The 14165-nt window shown below is 40.0% G+C and overlaps 1 protein-coding gene across 1 annotated transcript in view; it reads left to right on the top strand.

Annotated features, from left to right (window-relative positions):
• Positions 1–2216: 2216 nt before the first annotated feature.
• The window catches only part of LOC104950550 (protein diaphanous homolog 3-like), a 36473-nt gene continuing 24524 nt past the window's right edge, over positions 2217–14165 (top strand). Inside the window, exons 1-5 of the mRNA XM_010777091.1 lie at positions 2217–2317; positions 3546–3657; positions 5018–5108; positions 7155–7241; positions 13626–13778. Coding sequence (XP_010775393.1) covers positions 2272–2317; positions 3546–3657; positions 5018–5108; positions 7155–7241; positions 13626–13778 — 489 coding nt within the window. The 5' untranslated portion in view covers positions 2217–2271. The remainder of the gene's footprint in view (positions 2318–3545; positions 3658–5017; positions 5109–7154; positions 7242–13625; positions 13779–14165) is intronic.

Here is a 14165-nt window from a genome sequence, read left to right as displayed (position 1 = left end):
AAGCCGCAGCGTCGAAAAATGGGGAAAAAGGCGCGGCTTATAGTCCGAAAATTAAGTAAGTCCTGCATTATAACAGTGTCTAATTACTATCAGGAAAGTTGCTTCAAAATTGTAATCCATTACAATTAATAGTTACCTGTAAACACTTTTATCGGTAACCAAACCTAAGCATCACAATATAAAAGTAATTATTTTATATTGTTAGTTACTTTTGGATTATCTGTCAAATGCAACTGAGCAATGTAAACTTGGATTTTATTCGGCATATTCAGGCAGTAGCCAATAGAATAATGAAAGTGCACATGAGCACATACTATAGTATAAAAGAAAAATAAATAAGAATAAAATCTGAGAGAAAATGTTGTGTTTAATTGCATAGAGCTAAGATATCACACACTATTTAATGAACATTAAAAAAACAAATACTTTTTTTTTTATTGTAACATTATAATCCTGATAGTAATCCCATTTATTTAGTAATGTGACAGTTATCAGATTACATCTGTTTTTAGGTAACTGAATGGGGAATACCATTAACTTTTTTTTCTAATCCCGATTACGCAATCTGGTTACATGTAATCCCCCAAACCTGATTACTATTAGCAAAATTGAAACTATCATAAAGTTTTAATAATGCAAAGAAATATAAAATAAATCTACATTTTACAATGTATTATTGAATATTTATAACTGAAGCAATAATAGTAATAAGAGGTAAAGTGAAGCTACATTTTCATCTGACTGGCAGTAAAATCAAAGTTTGACATAGCACAACATGCTAATACCAGAGTAGGGTACAAATCCCTGTAAACTGATTTAATCCATTATAAAAACAGAAGAACTTCCTCAGGATTCAGATCTGTAATGAAGCCATATATTTATACAACAAATAAAATGATAGGACTTCTCTTCTCTCTCTATCTCCTGGCATCCCCCCCTCCCTGCATTTGGTTGCATGTTTATCACCACAAACCATATCTCGTTTTTTTGCCACACTATTTACTCATCTGATCCCATTTCACTGGGAGCCATGCATGTGACATTTCTGTGTTGTTGTTGCAAAGATAGCAACATCTCAGCAGATAGTCATGCTGCACCTCCATCAGATGATACCTCAGGTGGTCAATAATTAAACAAATAATTCAGAACTGTTAATTGGCGTCAGACATAAAGCCGTACCTGTTACTGTGTACATAGCGACTTTAACAACAATGTGTTTGTTGCAATTAAACACTGAGGTAGATTGGATGCGACAGTTTGAGCAGGTGTTTGAGTTAGAGTTTTTTCTTCTGGTACTCATGTTGATCCTTGTGGGCAAGAAAGAACAACATCGCGTTAAGAATCCATACAACAATGGCTCTAAGGATTCATGTACTTGTTTTTAGTATTTGAAGTGCTCGACAGGAATCCAAAGGACTTCTGACAACAAGATTGTTGCTTGTATTGATTGTTTTTATCGCCTTCTTTAGAAAAATACCTAGAGAGCAGAAGAGAGAAGGTACAGTTTGCCTGTGAATGAGTACTGAATGAGGGATTCTGTAACAATAATGTCCCTGGCGGTCTCTTCACGTTCAACTCAGTTTTAGTCATGATGAAATTCTGATGAAATCACACTGGCCCTCTTTGGAGAGATCAGAGACTAGTAAAGTACTAGGTCTGTTATTTTAGAAAAAAACAATACTATGTAATAAATACTCCATTACAGGTAAAACAATCCTGCATTAAAACATTTACATATGATTAGCGAGATACTTAAAGTATCATAGAGGGTGATTCATTTGGATTGTTATATTTTTGATATGAATCGGTGAACAGCGGCATTTTATTGTTATAGCTAACGTAGAGCTAATTTCAACCAATAAGCTAGCCAGTGGCCCTTTATCTAAAAAGTAACTAATATACATATAGTAATTAATTGCAGTGGATTAAAAGGAACAATATTTTCCTCTCAAAAGTAGTGAAGTAAAAGTATAGAACAGCGTAAAAAAAGGAAAAATAGTTCAAAAGAGTTCAGTGAATCTTTCTACCTCTGGATGAGATCCATCGTGGCGCAATCCTATTTCAAATTCATGTCCAGCTAATGTGGTTATTTACCTTGAGAGTCCCCATGCACACGGCCTATTTAATGACTGGAAATGTCGCACTCCTAATTAAAAGTACACCTGTGGCTTCCTGCGCCCGGTGGGGAACACTCTCCATCTCCATACTCTAATTTGCCAGAGCAATGGCCAGCTTGTCTGAGTGCCAATCAACAAAGGGCTTGATTTGCACATGTTATTTGAGGACAGAAGCCTAGCCATTGTTTTTGGGGCCACAGGTAGTGCTCAAAATTGCATGTTTTCGATATTTAAAAATTAAACCTCATTTAAAAATGGTACATAAGCCTGCTGTTGGTCCTGGTGAGGGAATTAGCGTATCCAGACTTTAATGTCAACGATTTAGAGACGTGATGATTTCTGCATCCAAAATGCTTAACATTTAATATGATTATTTGATTGATTTTATATATCCATCAACTACTGATCCTAAAAAGTATAAGTTTGGGAAATATGCCGATCCTTTTTTATGTTAAAAGTTAGATAAGAAGAAGGAAACCATGTTCATTCAAGTTACGGCCAGCAGCTACTTAGCATAGCTTAGCTTAACGAAGAGTAGAACAAGGGGGTAACAGTTAGCATAGCTGTGTCGGACAGAATCTACGTAAAAAGCATCCTCAGAAGCTCACTCATGTGTTAGGCTATAGCCTGTCTTGTTTGTCTTGATCTTAAAAAGAAAAAAACTAGTTGCAGTTCTACACAAGCTACGATCTAGAAATACATGGATTTCTTAGCTTACCCAGCAACTGTTGTTTTTAGATTTAGTTTTTTGAGCGGATTAAAAAAACATGATGTAACATGTTAATTACTGAATTTAAAAAGGGTGGTAAAATAATGGTGTTACATTTATGACAGAGCCAGGCTAGCTGTTAGCATTTTCAGTCATCTAAGCTAACTGGCTAGCTTCATAGACAGCAGTATTGATCTTCATCAACTCTCTTATATTCACAAATCGTTTAAGTATTCTTTTTATATGTCTTACAAAGTATTTGAAGCTTATCAAATATGCAGTCCAGCTATACAAAGCTCTACGTTAGGAAGAGTTTTGACCCAAAGTTAGTTAGTTACAAAGCTCACAACTTATTAAAAGAAAATTGGACTAGTGTCTGAATCTGGCTCAAGCATCTCTGCTGTGTGCAACTCACCAATGTGTTTTACATATATGTCTAAAATTCCTGCAGCCGGCTCCAAATGAACGATTCTCACAGCTCCTGAAATATGCAGAGGCATTTTCTGTAATACAAAAATCAGCTTTGACTTGATAGAATGCACATTTCTGCATTTCCCCTAAGGCATCTTGGGGAAAGTAATTAAGCAAAGGACCCCTTTGTCTTCAGAATGCTTTTCGAGTCATTTGATCGCAGGATAAGAAGACTATCTGTCAAGAGGAAAGCTTTCATGTAGTATTGAGTGTGTTGACTTTTTTTCCCATATCTATTGTTCTTCTAGACATTTTCCTCAAAAGTTTTCCCGTGCTTCCGGGAGAGCTGAAGGACAAACTGTTCGTCATTAACGAGGAAGATGGAGGCCTGTCTGATGGGCAAATCACGTCTCTGAGGAGGTATGACTTTGTGCCAAAAAGCGCTGATTGGTATTCATTCCTGATATTGTCACAACTGGAGCCGAGAGGTGAATGGCATTTCGCCGCACGGTTAATGGGCGGTTGATGTGTGAGAGACAACAGCTTTGAAAAACTAGCCGCTTAGCAACTCAACAAGGGATGTGAGTGCAGTCAGGACAAAGTGAGAAACCACTGCAGGTCATGTGAGGAGGAGGCTCATGGTTTGCACAGCTGCCTCCACAATGTTCTAATACTAAAGAGCAGATACATACATTTTTTATCTCCGGTTATTTGCGGAGATGGAAACTATTGACATGCCCGCGGGAATATATCACTTGAAGTGGGTAAATGCTTCCTGACTGGTTTCCGCAGCGACTCTTGGGTGCTGACCTCCTGGAAGGAGAGTGATCTAATGCACTGTGTGGGGGGCTTTATTTATTCTATAAAAACATAATATATATTTTAATGTGCTTCGGCGTGGGCCTGAGGAATACAATTTTGAAAGAACCACTCCCAACAGGTGCTGCAATATTAATGGCTGTTGCTACTCCAGTTGCTCATGAAAAAGTGAATGCCTTTTGCTTTGAGGTCAGAACGCACAGAAATGTCGGAAGGAGGAAGTCCAATTTAAGAGGGGTTCAAAGGCAGTGCGAGTGAGTAAATGGCCGTTCCCAGCGTCTTGTTGTTTTTTAGAACTACTTGGCTTTTAATCACGCCCCACTATCTGGGCCACTGGAAATAAATGTAATGGCATCAGTTTAAGGCGGGGAGGTAAAGAACATGTGATGACAGAAAGATGTGAAAAGGGGAAGGTATGTGCTACAAAAATAAAAACCTCCCCAACTGTCACATGCATTTTTAATATGTAGGTTTTTATTTTAACTGTTGGATATACAAGGAGCGATATACTTTACATGGACTCAGAACCACATAGCTTAAATGTATTAATCAGCCTAAAATAGCAAGCAGATAAATACCTAAACTTCATATATAAATATAAAATTAGCTACATTTTTAAAAACAGCTAAACTTTTTATGCAGAGGTTATCAGGGGGGCAAAGCAAATAATTAGGAAGTGGTTTTCCTGTATTTTGTTTTAATACTATTACTTATTAAAAAGCAACAACATTCTATTATATTTACAACTTAAATGTCTTCAAGCTGTAGAAATCCAACTCCCGAAAAGTTATGATAAACAAACAACAAGAGACTAGTTGGTAAACAAAATGGAGCAATTAAATATTTGCAGACACTCGTTGTAAGCAGTGGATGGGAAAGAACATGTAGAGAGCCTTAAGGTATTAAAAAAACTAGTATGGAATCTAACAAGAATATTAAAATTGTAATGTTTTGTTTCAAGGTACGTCCCCACGTTGGATGATGTGGAAATGTACAAATCCCACAAAGGACCTGTGACAGAGCTGCATATTGTGGACCAGTACATGATGGAGGTACAGTTAATAGCTACTAATATTAACAAGGCTCAAGATTATCATAATTAACAATGTTATCAGGATTTGATGTGAACAGGCTGACTCTAAAGCAGCTCTTTCTCTTATGGCACTTTCTTATAAAAAAAAAAAGAGTGGTTGAATCGACAATGCACCTGCCTCTTCTTTTTCTGTGGGTGTCGTGACAAGCTCTTACCGTTCATGTGTTATCACCTGCTAGCATGCAGCCTTCTGACCGTGTGGTCGGATCCAGGCTGCAGGAGGGAGGCAGATGAGCAGCAGGATCAGCCCACAGTGCCTCAGGAATATTTGACACTTGTCATAAGGCATTGCCTATAGAAACCTTGTGTAAGGCCGGAGGCAAAAGGATTTGGTGCTGGACTGCAGTCGACCTGAATTACACCAAATAGACCAAATAATCAATCATCTTAGGCATTCAGGTGTTGCACTAAAAAGCAAGAAAAATGGTTACCAACTTACAGTAGGTGATTACTTACTCCTTTAGGGGGTTTTCTTTCCACATTATATGTAATTGTCAGTTGCTCCACACATTTTCTCCCAAAAACTCTATGAATAATGAAAAAAGATGACTTTTTTTTTTATGAATCATCAAAGATTGACATGTGTTAGCATCCTTATCACTTGGAGTAAGTGAGTGAGTGTATCCTCATCTGCTCTCAGCTTCTCACTGCATAGGATAGTGTGTCATATAACCAACATGCATTTTTTATCATCATGATCACCATTTTCAACAGAAAATCATTATCCCCGGATAATGAATCAGGCTGATAGGTGATCCTATGTCTAGTATTCTATCTAGCGCCCAGTCTTTAGCAAATGTTAGAACCCTAACACGCTAAATTGTGATGGTGAACCTGGTAAAAAGAATACCTGCTAAACATAAGCATGTTAGGATGTTTTGGGATATAAGCACAATGCTTACCTCAGGGTTAAGCCAAAGAAAGAATCCTCACTGCTGGCATGGCTGTAGAGAGTTGAATACACATGTTTTTTTATTCTAAGTAATCACTTTTACAGAGAGCACACAACCGTAACATCTCAGAACAAATGTCGTAACATTAAAGAAGAACTGACCTTTTCCCTGAGATAAATCTAATCCTAATAATGCTTTGCAGGCTTCTCTGAAAATATTACACTACACTGTATATCAATCAATCAATGTTTATTTATATAGCCCAATATCACAAATGTTACTTTTGTCTCAGTGGACTTCACAGTTTGTACAGAATATCAGTATGACAATACGACACCCTCTGTCCTTAGACCCTCACATCGTACAAGGAAAATATTAGGTCTTTGTTTGTTCTTTAATCCTGCCTGTCATGCTTTCTCTGGAAACTTCAATATCATGTGCAGAAATCACACAAAAGAGTATTCCTTTTTAAATCTGAAATCTAGTGAACAGGAGTCTCTGATCCAGGTTCAATTATGCAAACTACTCGACTTATAAGTGAACACTTGAAACTGTACATGTTTGCCTTAGCATGGAGTCAATGTGAACAGTTCATGCTCAATTAGACATTTTAAAGACAAGGCGCATTGAGCAGGGTGGCATTCTGGGATTTCATTTTATTTTGTGGAAATAGCCAAATGATCACATGAACTTGATTCCTCACACTCATCCTAATATCTCTCCTGAGAATATGTCAATCAAAAGTGCCCTTTGGCTTTTAGGAGACGCTCTCTGAGCTTGAGCGAGATGCTCTGACAAGGCGTAATGATTTATTAGAGGTTAGCCCTGACTCAAAGGTTGACTAGGCAGCTCAGCCAATCGCTTCGAGGTGTCAGGCCTTCACTTTCTCTGTTAAATCAGCCTTTCGACAGGCCTGCAGCTCTCCACTTTAGCCCGAGGTAATCTCACCAAAGACTCTGTGAGAAAAAGTCGCAGCGACATCATCTCCCCTCAGTATCTCCCTGCTTTTTCGATAATAATAACATGGAAATGGGTTGTGTGATGATGCGATAATTGCACTCTGTTCTGTATGCACACAGCTCATTACACTCACTTCTTCTCCCCCGCTGCAGATGTGCAACATCCCGTGTCTGAGCACACAGCTCGACCTGCTGCTGACTCTGAGAGAGCTTCCGATCGGCATGAAAGACCTGCAGCCAGTGAGTTTACTCCATCACCTACGGAGAGCAATCAAAAGGTTGAATCAGAGGTTGAGCTGTTTTTAAAGTCGGCTTCGTTTCCTACAAGCTGAAATTGGGTGAAACCGCACGGCACAGGAGGAGAACAAGTATATGCTAATGTATTCTAATGTTCAGATACATACAGGCGGAAAGTGTCATTAATACATGAAAGCCTTTCTCCCTCCTGTTTGAGATTTACGTTTGAAGTGGTGGATGAAGTGGTTTCTGTATTTGCTGGAATTGTAAAGTGTCTTGAAAACAGAAAGGCAGGACCGGCACTTTAAGACACCTCTCCTCGTGTGACTGAGAAGAACAGATGGATCTTAATCAAATCAAGTTTCACTTTTCTGTCGGTGGTGTAAATCATACATAGTTTTTTTATCGTTATCAGAAAAACCAATAAAAATCCACTTTGGAGTTTTCCCAGGGGAGAGCTGTGGAAATATTTCTTAATTTTACTTTATTCAACAAACTTCTGGACTCTCTTCAAAGACAATCACTCAAGCATGAGTACAGATAAAACAAATACACACCAAGTTACTATTTAAATAGATTTCTTAAACTTGACATTTGAAACAATGTTAAAAAAGGGCCCTATTCTACTTATCATATTTGTATGTAGTGTCTCTCCTGTGACATGTCTCCACTCTTTAATGTTCAAAAAGCTCTTTATTTTTCTCATACTGCCTGTGCTGCAGCACCTCTTTTCACCCTCTGTCTGAAACCAGAGCCCAGTCTGCTCTGATTGGTCAGCTGGCCCGCTCTGTTGATCAACCGCTTAGAGATGTCCCGCCCCTTAGCCTATCACGTACAATGTGTTGGAGCGCTAGCCAATAGAAGCGCAATTGTTATGTAGTGATGTCATTTTGTTTGTGAAGTAAACAAAGGAGTCCAATGGAGGCGTTTAGGCGGGGGGGAATGGAGTGAACTTTGCGATTTTAGCCTTTGCAGACCATTTACATGCACACTAACCTATAGAACAACCCCAAAAGGGCCCCTTTAAGGCTCGCACAGTGTATCCAGACATGTCCAGTTCAACATTAGTCAGACTAATCGTTAACGCTCGTGCAGAGGATTGTTGTTTATTGGCGTTGAGGACTGCAGGCTGTGAAGATATTGCAGTCAGACCAGAGAGAGTACCTCCCACCTCCTCAGCTGTTTCTTCTTTATTCTCTCAGCCTCTGTTCCTTTCTGCATCAGTGCTTCAGTCCTAATCTCTTGTCTGCTGACAGTTTGAGAATAAGAGGAACAAAGGATAAGAATAATGGCACTGTAATCCGTTGAAGGGGACAGTCATTTCTCTTTGTCTTAAACACAACATACTGTGAGCATGCAAGATGACTTGACAGGAAAGATTCGCTTTTTCATTAAGTTTCAATTTACGCATGGCTTTTTCTTTCGGATGTTGTTGCTCTTTCTGCTGTGTTGTGACTTGGATATATATTTAATAAGATTGTTCTTTTAATCAAACCATAGTTATTGTGTGCAGGAACAAAGTATCTTTCTTTCTGACATACGATCCGCATCACAATACAATGTTCAGGCATGAAAAAGTGAAGGTGCTTTGTTGCAGAAGATTCTAAATCGGTCAATTCTCTGACAGCAGACTTCTTAAGACCCGAACATTAAGGGGGATTTACTCGCCAGCAGACAGACATGAGGGCTTTAGGAGACAAAATGGAGAAGTCCCCACCTGGGGGGGATGTTTCTTACCTATGATGTACTCGTTGGTGCTTCGCCTCACTGTCAGGATGTCATGTTTTCTTCTGCATTGTGGATCTGGCTTCTTCTTTAAACTGTGCTCGGTGTGCAAGTATTTCCAAATATTATTCAGAGACGCAAAGACACAAAATCAAAGCAAGTGATTCTTAGACAAGGAGATCTCTGGACAGGGAGGTATGACTGGTAGAACCAAATATAACTTCATCAGCACATAGATATAAAGAACTCAAGTAAAAGTTGTACATGTTTGTCAAATAAAAAGAGATAACCAAACAATTAACGCAGGGAATCAATAGTATAGAATTATTCTTTATTGTGTCTTTAAAGTGAAGACCTTCATAGAATATAACAATGGCAATTTGTTCTATAATAATTAGGGATGCTCCGATTGATCCGCCACCGATCGTTATCGGCCGATATTCACTCTCTGCTGATCGATCGGTGCTCTCTAATAAAGGCCGATCGTGAGAGCCGATCACATGACGTAAAATACATGACGACGTTGCTAGCGACAACTTATACCTAGCGGATAATATTTTTGCGACTTTTCTGTTACTTCGACCCATAAAATCCAAAACGGTACGAACATGCCTGCTTTGTGTGTCGTGCAGCCACGAGGACCCTGAATAGTAAGCAACTGTACGGCAGTTTATTTCGAGGTACGGTCTGCGCGAGTGGTATACGAGTCGAAAATTCTGATTGGGGGTCTGTGATATCAGCCTGTGTTCTGTATTGGTCCTCTCTTTTACTCCATAGTGCGAAGAAGAATAGATGACCGAAACGGCCTTTGGAGACATGTGTAGGTAGCGGTGGATTCGAAACAACATCTTGTATTTATTCGGGTACAATTACATGGGACGATGTATGATAGATCAAAATTCCAATTTACAAAGGTTTTTAGCATTTCTGTCATTTAACCACGTATCCACTAGAGGCTAGCGGTTAAAACCCCGCTAGCCTGGCCCTTGCATAGCCGCTATGGCTGAGCGCGCTGGTTAGCTCACCGCGGCCCCGGATACCCCTAGAGGTAACATGTGTGAGAATGTGACCGCCGAGGAAGTGACCGGGGAAGGGTTTGTTGTTGGTTGATGGTAATAAGGTAAGGTTTACTGCATGTAATAAGTGCAAATGTAATTGAAGAACCTCTTATTGTGCCCTCTCGAGACTCGCCCTTCGGAGAGAGGGCTGGAGAGAGAGAGGACTGGGCGACAGTCATAGGAGGTACGGCAAGTGATTACGGTCATTAGCGCACTGGGCGGTCACTTGCTTATGTATACATATTGAGTCGAAATTCGAACGAAGTCTCCGCTAGGTGATCGATTGCAGAACAAGCCAGATTGAGAACGACACACAAAACACGAGCCGAGGGCCAGCAGTGCGCCCGCCTTCGACCGCTAAAGACGAAGGTGGCAACGTATGTGACAAAATGACAGAAGAACAGCCGTGAAGTTATGACGCCCGACCCACTTCGGAAAACCGGCTCGAATCGNCTGTACTTCCGCCACAAAATACACCAAAAGCAGCGAAGAAGACCCCCGAGCATGGTTGCCTGGTTGCCCTTCTGTTTATTCTCCGCGGTGGATTTAGCAACATGTAGTTCTCCATGTCCACTTGTTGCTGATGGTTGTGGTAGAGTAGCTGTAGATTTTGCACTAACATCTGTAGCATGGTCAGTAGCAAACTTTGATGTTTGTACAGGACAAACAAGATATAATGTGCTACTTAATGAGCTTTAGAAATGCCTTGGACACTGCAGGGCTGTTTCCTAATTGTTCCAGTCATGAGTATATTGATTCTCTCATGTAATTCTTGGCAAGAAAGCAAATTTGGGGTAAGACGAGAGAAGATGTCCAACAATATTTTCAGTAATGCACTGCAACACGTAGAGTGAGCCAAACAAATGCCAGTAAAGATGATGTCCATGTTTTACCTACATGGTAAAATCGTTTTTCTTTGTGTTAAGGTTGAGATAGGGGGAAAAAAAGTTTCTACTGTGGATCTACTGTATCCATTAGTATTGTGAAATTGAACTGATAATGATACAAATGTTTTATAAAATCCCATCTAAAACAACATATTGTGGGTTTGGGGATAAAGTGTCAAACTAATTCTTGAAAGTGAAGCATTCTTACAGTAAAATCCTAAATATTTCATTATTATTCCCTATTATTCAACATAAATCACTCCTATGTATAATTGAAAATGGTCAGGTGGTGTAATAGTATTGGCCTTTTAAAATTCAACAATTTGACCTTTAACTGTCCCCTTGCCTTCTGGCCAGGAGTTGTTTTTAATCATCTGGCTGCGGAGCCAAAAAACACCATTATTCCTGCATGTTTGAAATTAAATTTGCACCAGAGGATATATTTATTAGTCACGACCTTGTGAATCTGTGTGTGTGTGTGTCATAATGTAAAAATGTGAAGAAAAGCGGGAACTATGACAGGAAATGTGTACAAACCACATACATTCATACACACTGTCTATGGCATGGCAAATAAGGGTCGAAGTTTATTCATATATTCATACGTCTGTTAACAGGATTAATTCAGCTGACTTTGTGACTTGTTACTAGAGACGGTGAATGCATCTCTCACTGAACTGTGTCTCTGCATGAATTTATAATGGTGTTTTGGCATCCAGGCATATATGTAACTTCTACACTATGATCAAGGGAGCAAAAGTGTTGATTTCAGTCATGGCTTATCAAATGTTGTTGGTAACTACATGGCAACGACACGTCTTGTCTGAATGACGCCAGTGAACGCAAATGATGCTGCGGTCAAACTAACGCGAGGCTAATAATTGCCTTGCGTTGTGTGTGAATGCAATATTACATATGCTTAGTTAAGTTCAAAATAAAGGCTGTGTTAAAAAATGGGAGGTTGGCCCAAAAAGGGTCATGGGCTCCGAAACTTTGAGCCCAGTATGCAGTATGGCCTCTAGTTTCACTGTGGGGGCCCTGGGTGTTTCTCAATGTCGAGGAAGGCTCCTCCAGAGCCACTATTTCAAGGATGCTACGTCATCGAGTCCCGCCGAAGGACTGTTCCAATGTCCAGGATCCTTGTAATTCTACCGAGGCCGGCGTCCTTCGTAGTGGGAAATTTCGAGGCTGCACATTTCGAGTGTATCCTCCGCGTTCTTAAAATCCCCACAATGCTTTGCGCACGGACTCATTTCCAAAATCTTTGGCGGAAATCGCGCTCCATTTAAGGCGGGGCCTGACGCACACCTGCACACCTGTTCCACAATTCTTCGTTTTCCGAGGCTAGTAAGGAGTCTTGCCATCATTGGAGGAAATTATTGAGATGGATGGGGGGGGTGTACTGTGTGCATGTTTGGAGAAAGGTGTCATATTTAGTCAGATCTTGTCACTGGGGGAATTCATAATGATGCCCTTGAAAAACCAACATGCAAATGTGTTAATCACAGAAGAAGCTGGACATGATTGAGGGTTTGAATTTGGAGGGGTTGTTTTTTTCAGTAACATGCTTTACCATCACATAGCCTCTATACTTTATTATCAATTGAGAGAGACTAGNTCTGGAACAAGCTAAACTAGTTATACATATATTTATTCTTCACTGTCGGGTCACTCATTACTGGATTAGTGAACTGCATGAGATACTGACAGGCTGTCAGGAGAGAGAGAGGGAGAGAGCGCTTCCGCTCATCTCTCCCGTGTTATTCTCCAAAGTTAATGTAAACTTGAATAATGTACTTCATTTGAATGAAATAATTATGTTGGTTGTTGTTTGTGGAAGCGCCAGTGAAGGAGCCCCATTAAGTGAGTTTTAAATGGAAGATCCCCATAGGCCCCGCCCACTCGATGCGATCGGTATCGGCCGATACTGATTCCGGCGATCGGCCCCAAAATTGGCGATCGGAGCATCCCTATTGCACAATTTACTTCTTTACTTATTTTTGTAAACATTTAACCTTAAAACTAGATATATTGTACAGGCTACATAACATGGGCTTATTTATGTTCTAAACAAACTAGTTTGCTATGATTGTACAGATGGTTTTCCGCAAAGCCAGTAGATAAGAAGAAGCTGGATACTCATTTTCTCTCCTGTGTTATTCTTTGTGTCCCACTATAGTTCTGGGGAGTTATTCTTAAAACTGGAGCATATGGTGGGAGCTGCTGTCTGGCATGGACTTTATTTGGACTCATTGTCAACGAATACAATTCCCATAGCACCGACTGCTTTTTTTTTCTTCCGTACACAGCATTGGCAAAACCTAAAATACCAGCTTCATTTCTTTTCAGCTTTTTATAATAATGTCTATCCATATTCAACAGGATCTGTTCAGCGCTGGTTAAGCAGGGAAATTGTGTGATATTCTAGAGGGAAAATTTGTACTTGACACAATTGCATACCAAATAATGATCCCGCCAAACAACAAGGCTCTGATTATTCATTGTATGGGGGTCAAATGAAGTGTTGTGAGATTGATGTTTATCCTTGTAATGTATAATACTAAAGCCTCAAGTTATTTTTGTCGACACAGTCAGCACAAGGAGCCCGAAAACAAGCTCCGGGTGTACACCACTTAAAATGTCACAAAGATGTTGTGTGAAGAAAATGAATGTGGCTAGAATACAGAACAAAATGACTGTCTGTGTTTGTCTTTCAGCTGATTAACCAGAAGATCAGAATGTGCACGCAGCTGAACAACTGCAGGTCATTTGTTTCCGTGCTGGAGTACCTCCTCACCGTTGGCAATTACCTCAACGAGAACGCAAGGAAGGAAAAGGCCAAGGGATTTCGCCTCTCCTCCTTAACTAAAGTATGACTACACTGCTGTTGCCTGACCTTTGATGGAGCTGCAGCACAAGGCTAATAAGACTTCTCATTGATATACACAGCAGGGCGACTCTACATCTTCCATCATCTTCCTCTTTTGCTCAGGTTCACTCAGGACTCTTACAGTCTCACTACATGGCATCACAGGAGAAATTAAACTAGGAACAAAGTGGGGCCACTTGGGCTGAATCTCTTACGGCCCGTCCACACTATAGCTTCAAAAAAAGCTTGGAGCTGGGCGTGTCTGAAGCTTGGGGATTTTATTCGAGCACCGCGACCAACAACCAATCACATGAATGTCCCGCCCCCGGCATACAAAGCCAAAACACCCAGGGGATAGGATGCGAGCAATATACATATATATATATAT

The sequence above is a fragment of the Notothenia coriiceps genome, unplaced genomic scaffold (assembly GCF_000735185.1).
Source record: "Notothenia coriiceps isolate Sejong01 unplaced genomic scaffold, NC01 NC01_scaffold00000339, whole genome shotgun sequence".
NCBI lineage: Eukaryota > Metazoa > Chordata > Actinopteri > Perciformes > Nototheniidae > Notothenia > Notothenia coriiceps.
The sequence above is the reverse complement of the archived record's forward strand: the minus strand, read 5'-3'. Positions and strand labels throughout refer to the sequence as shown.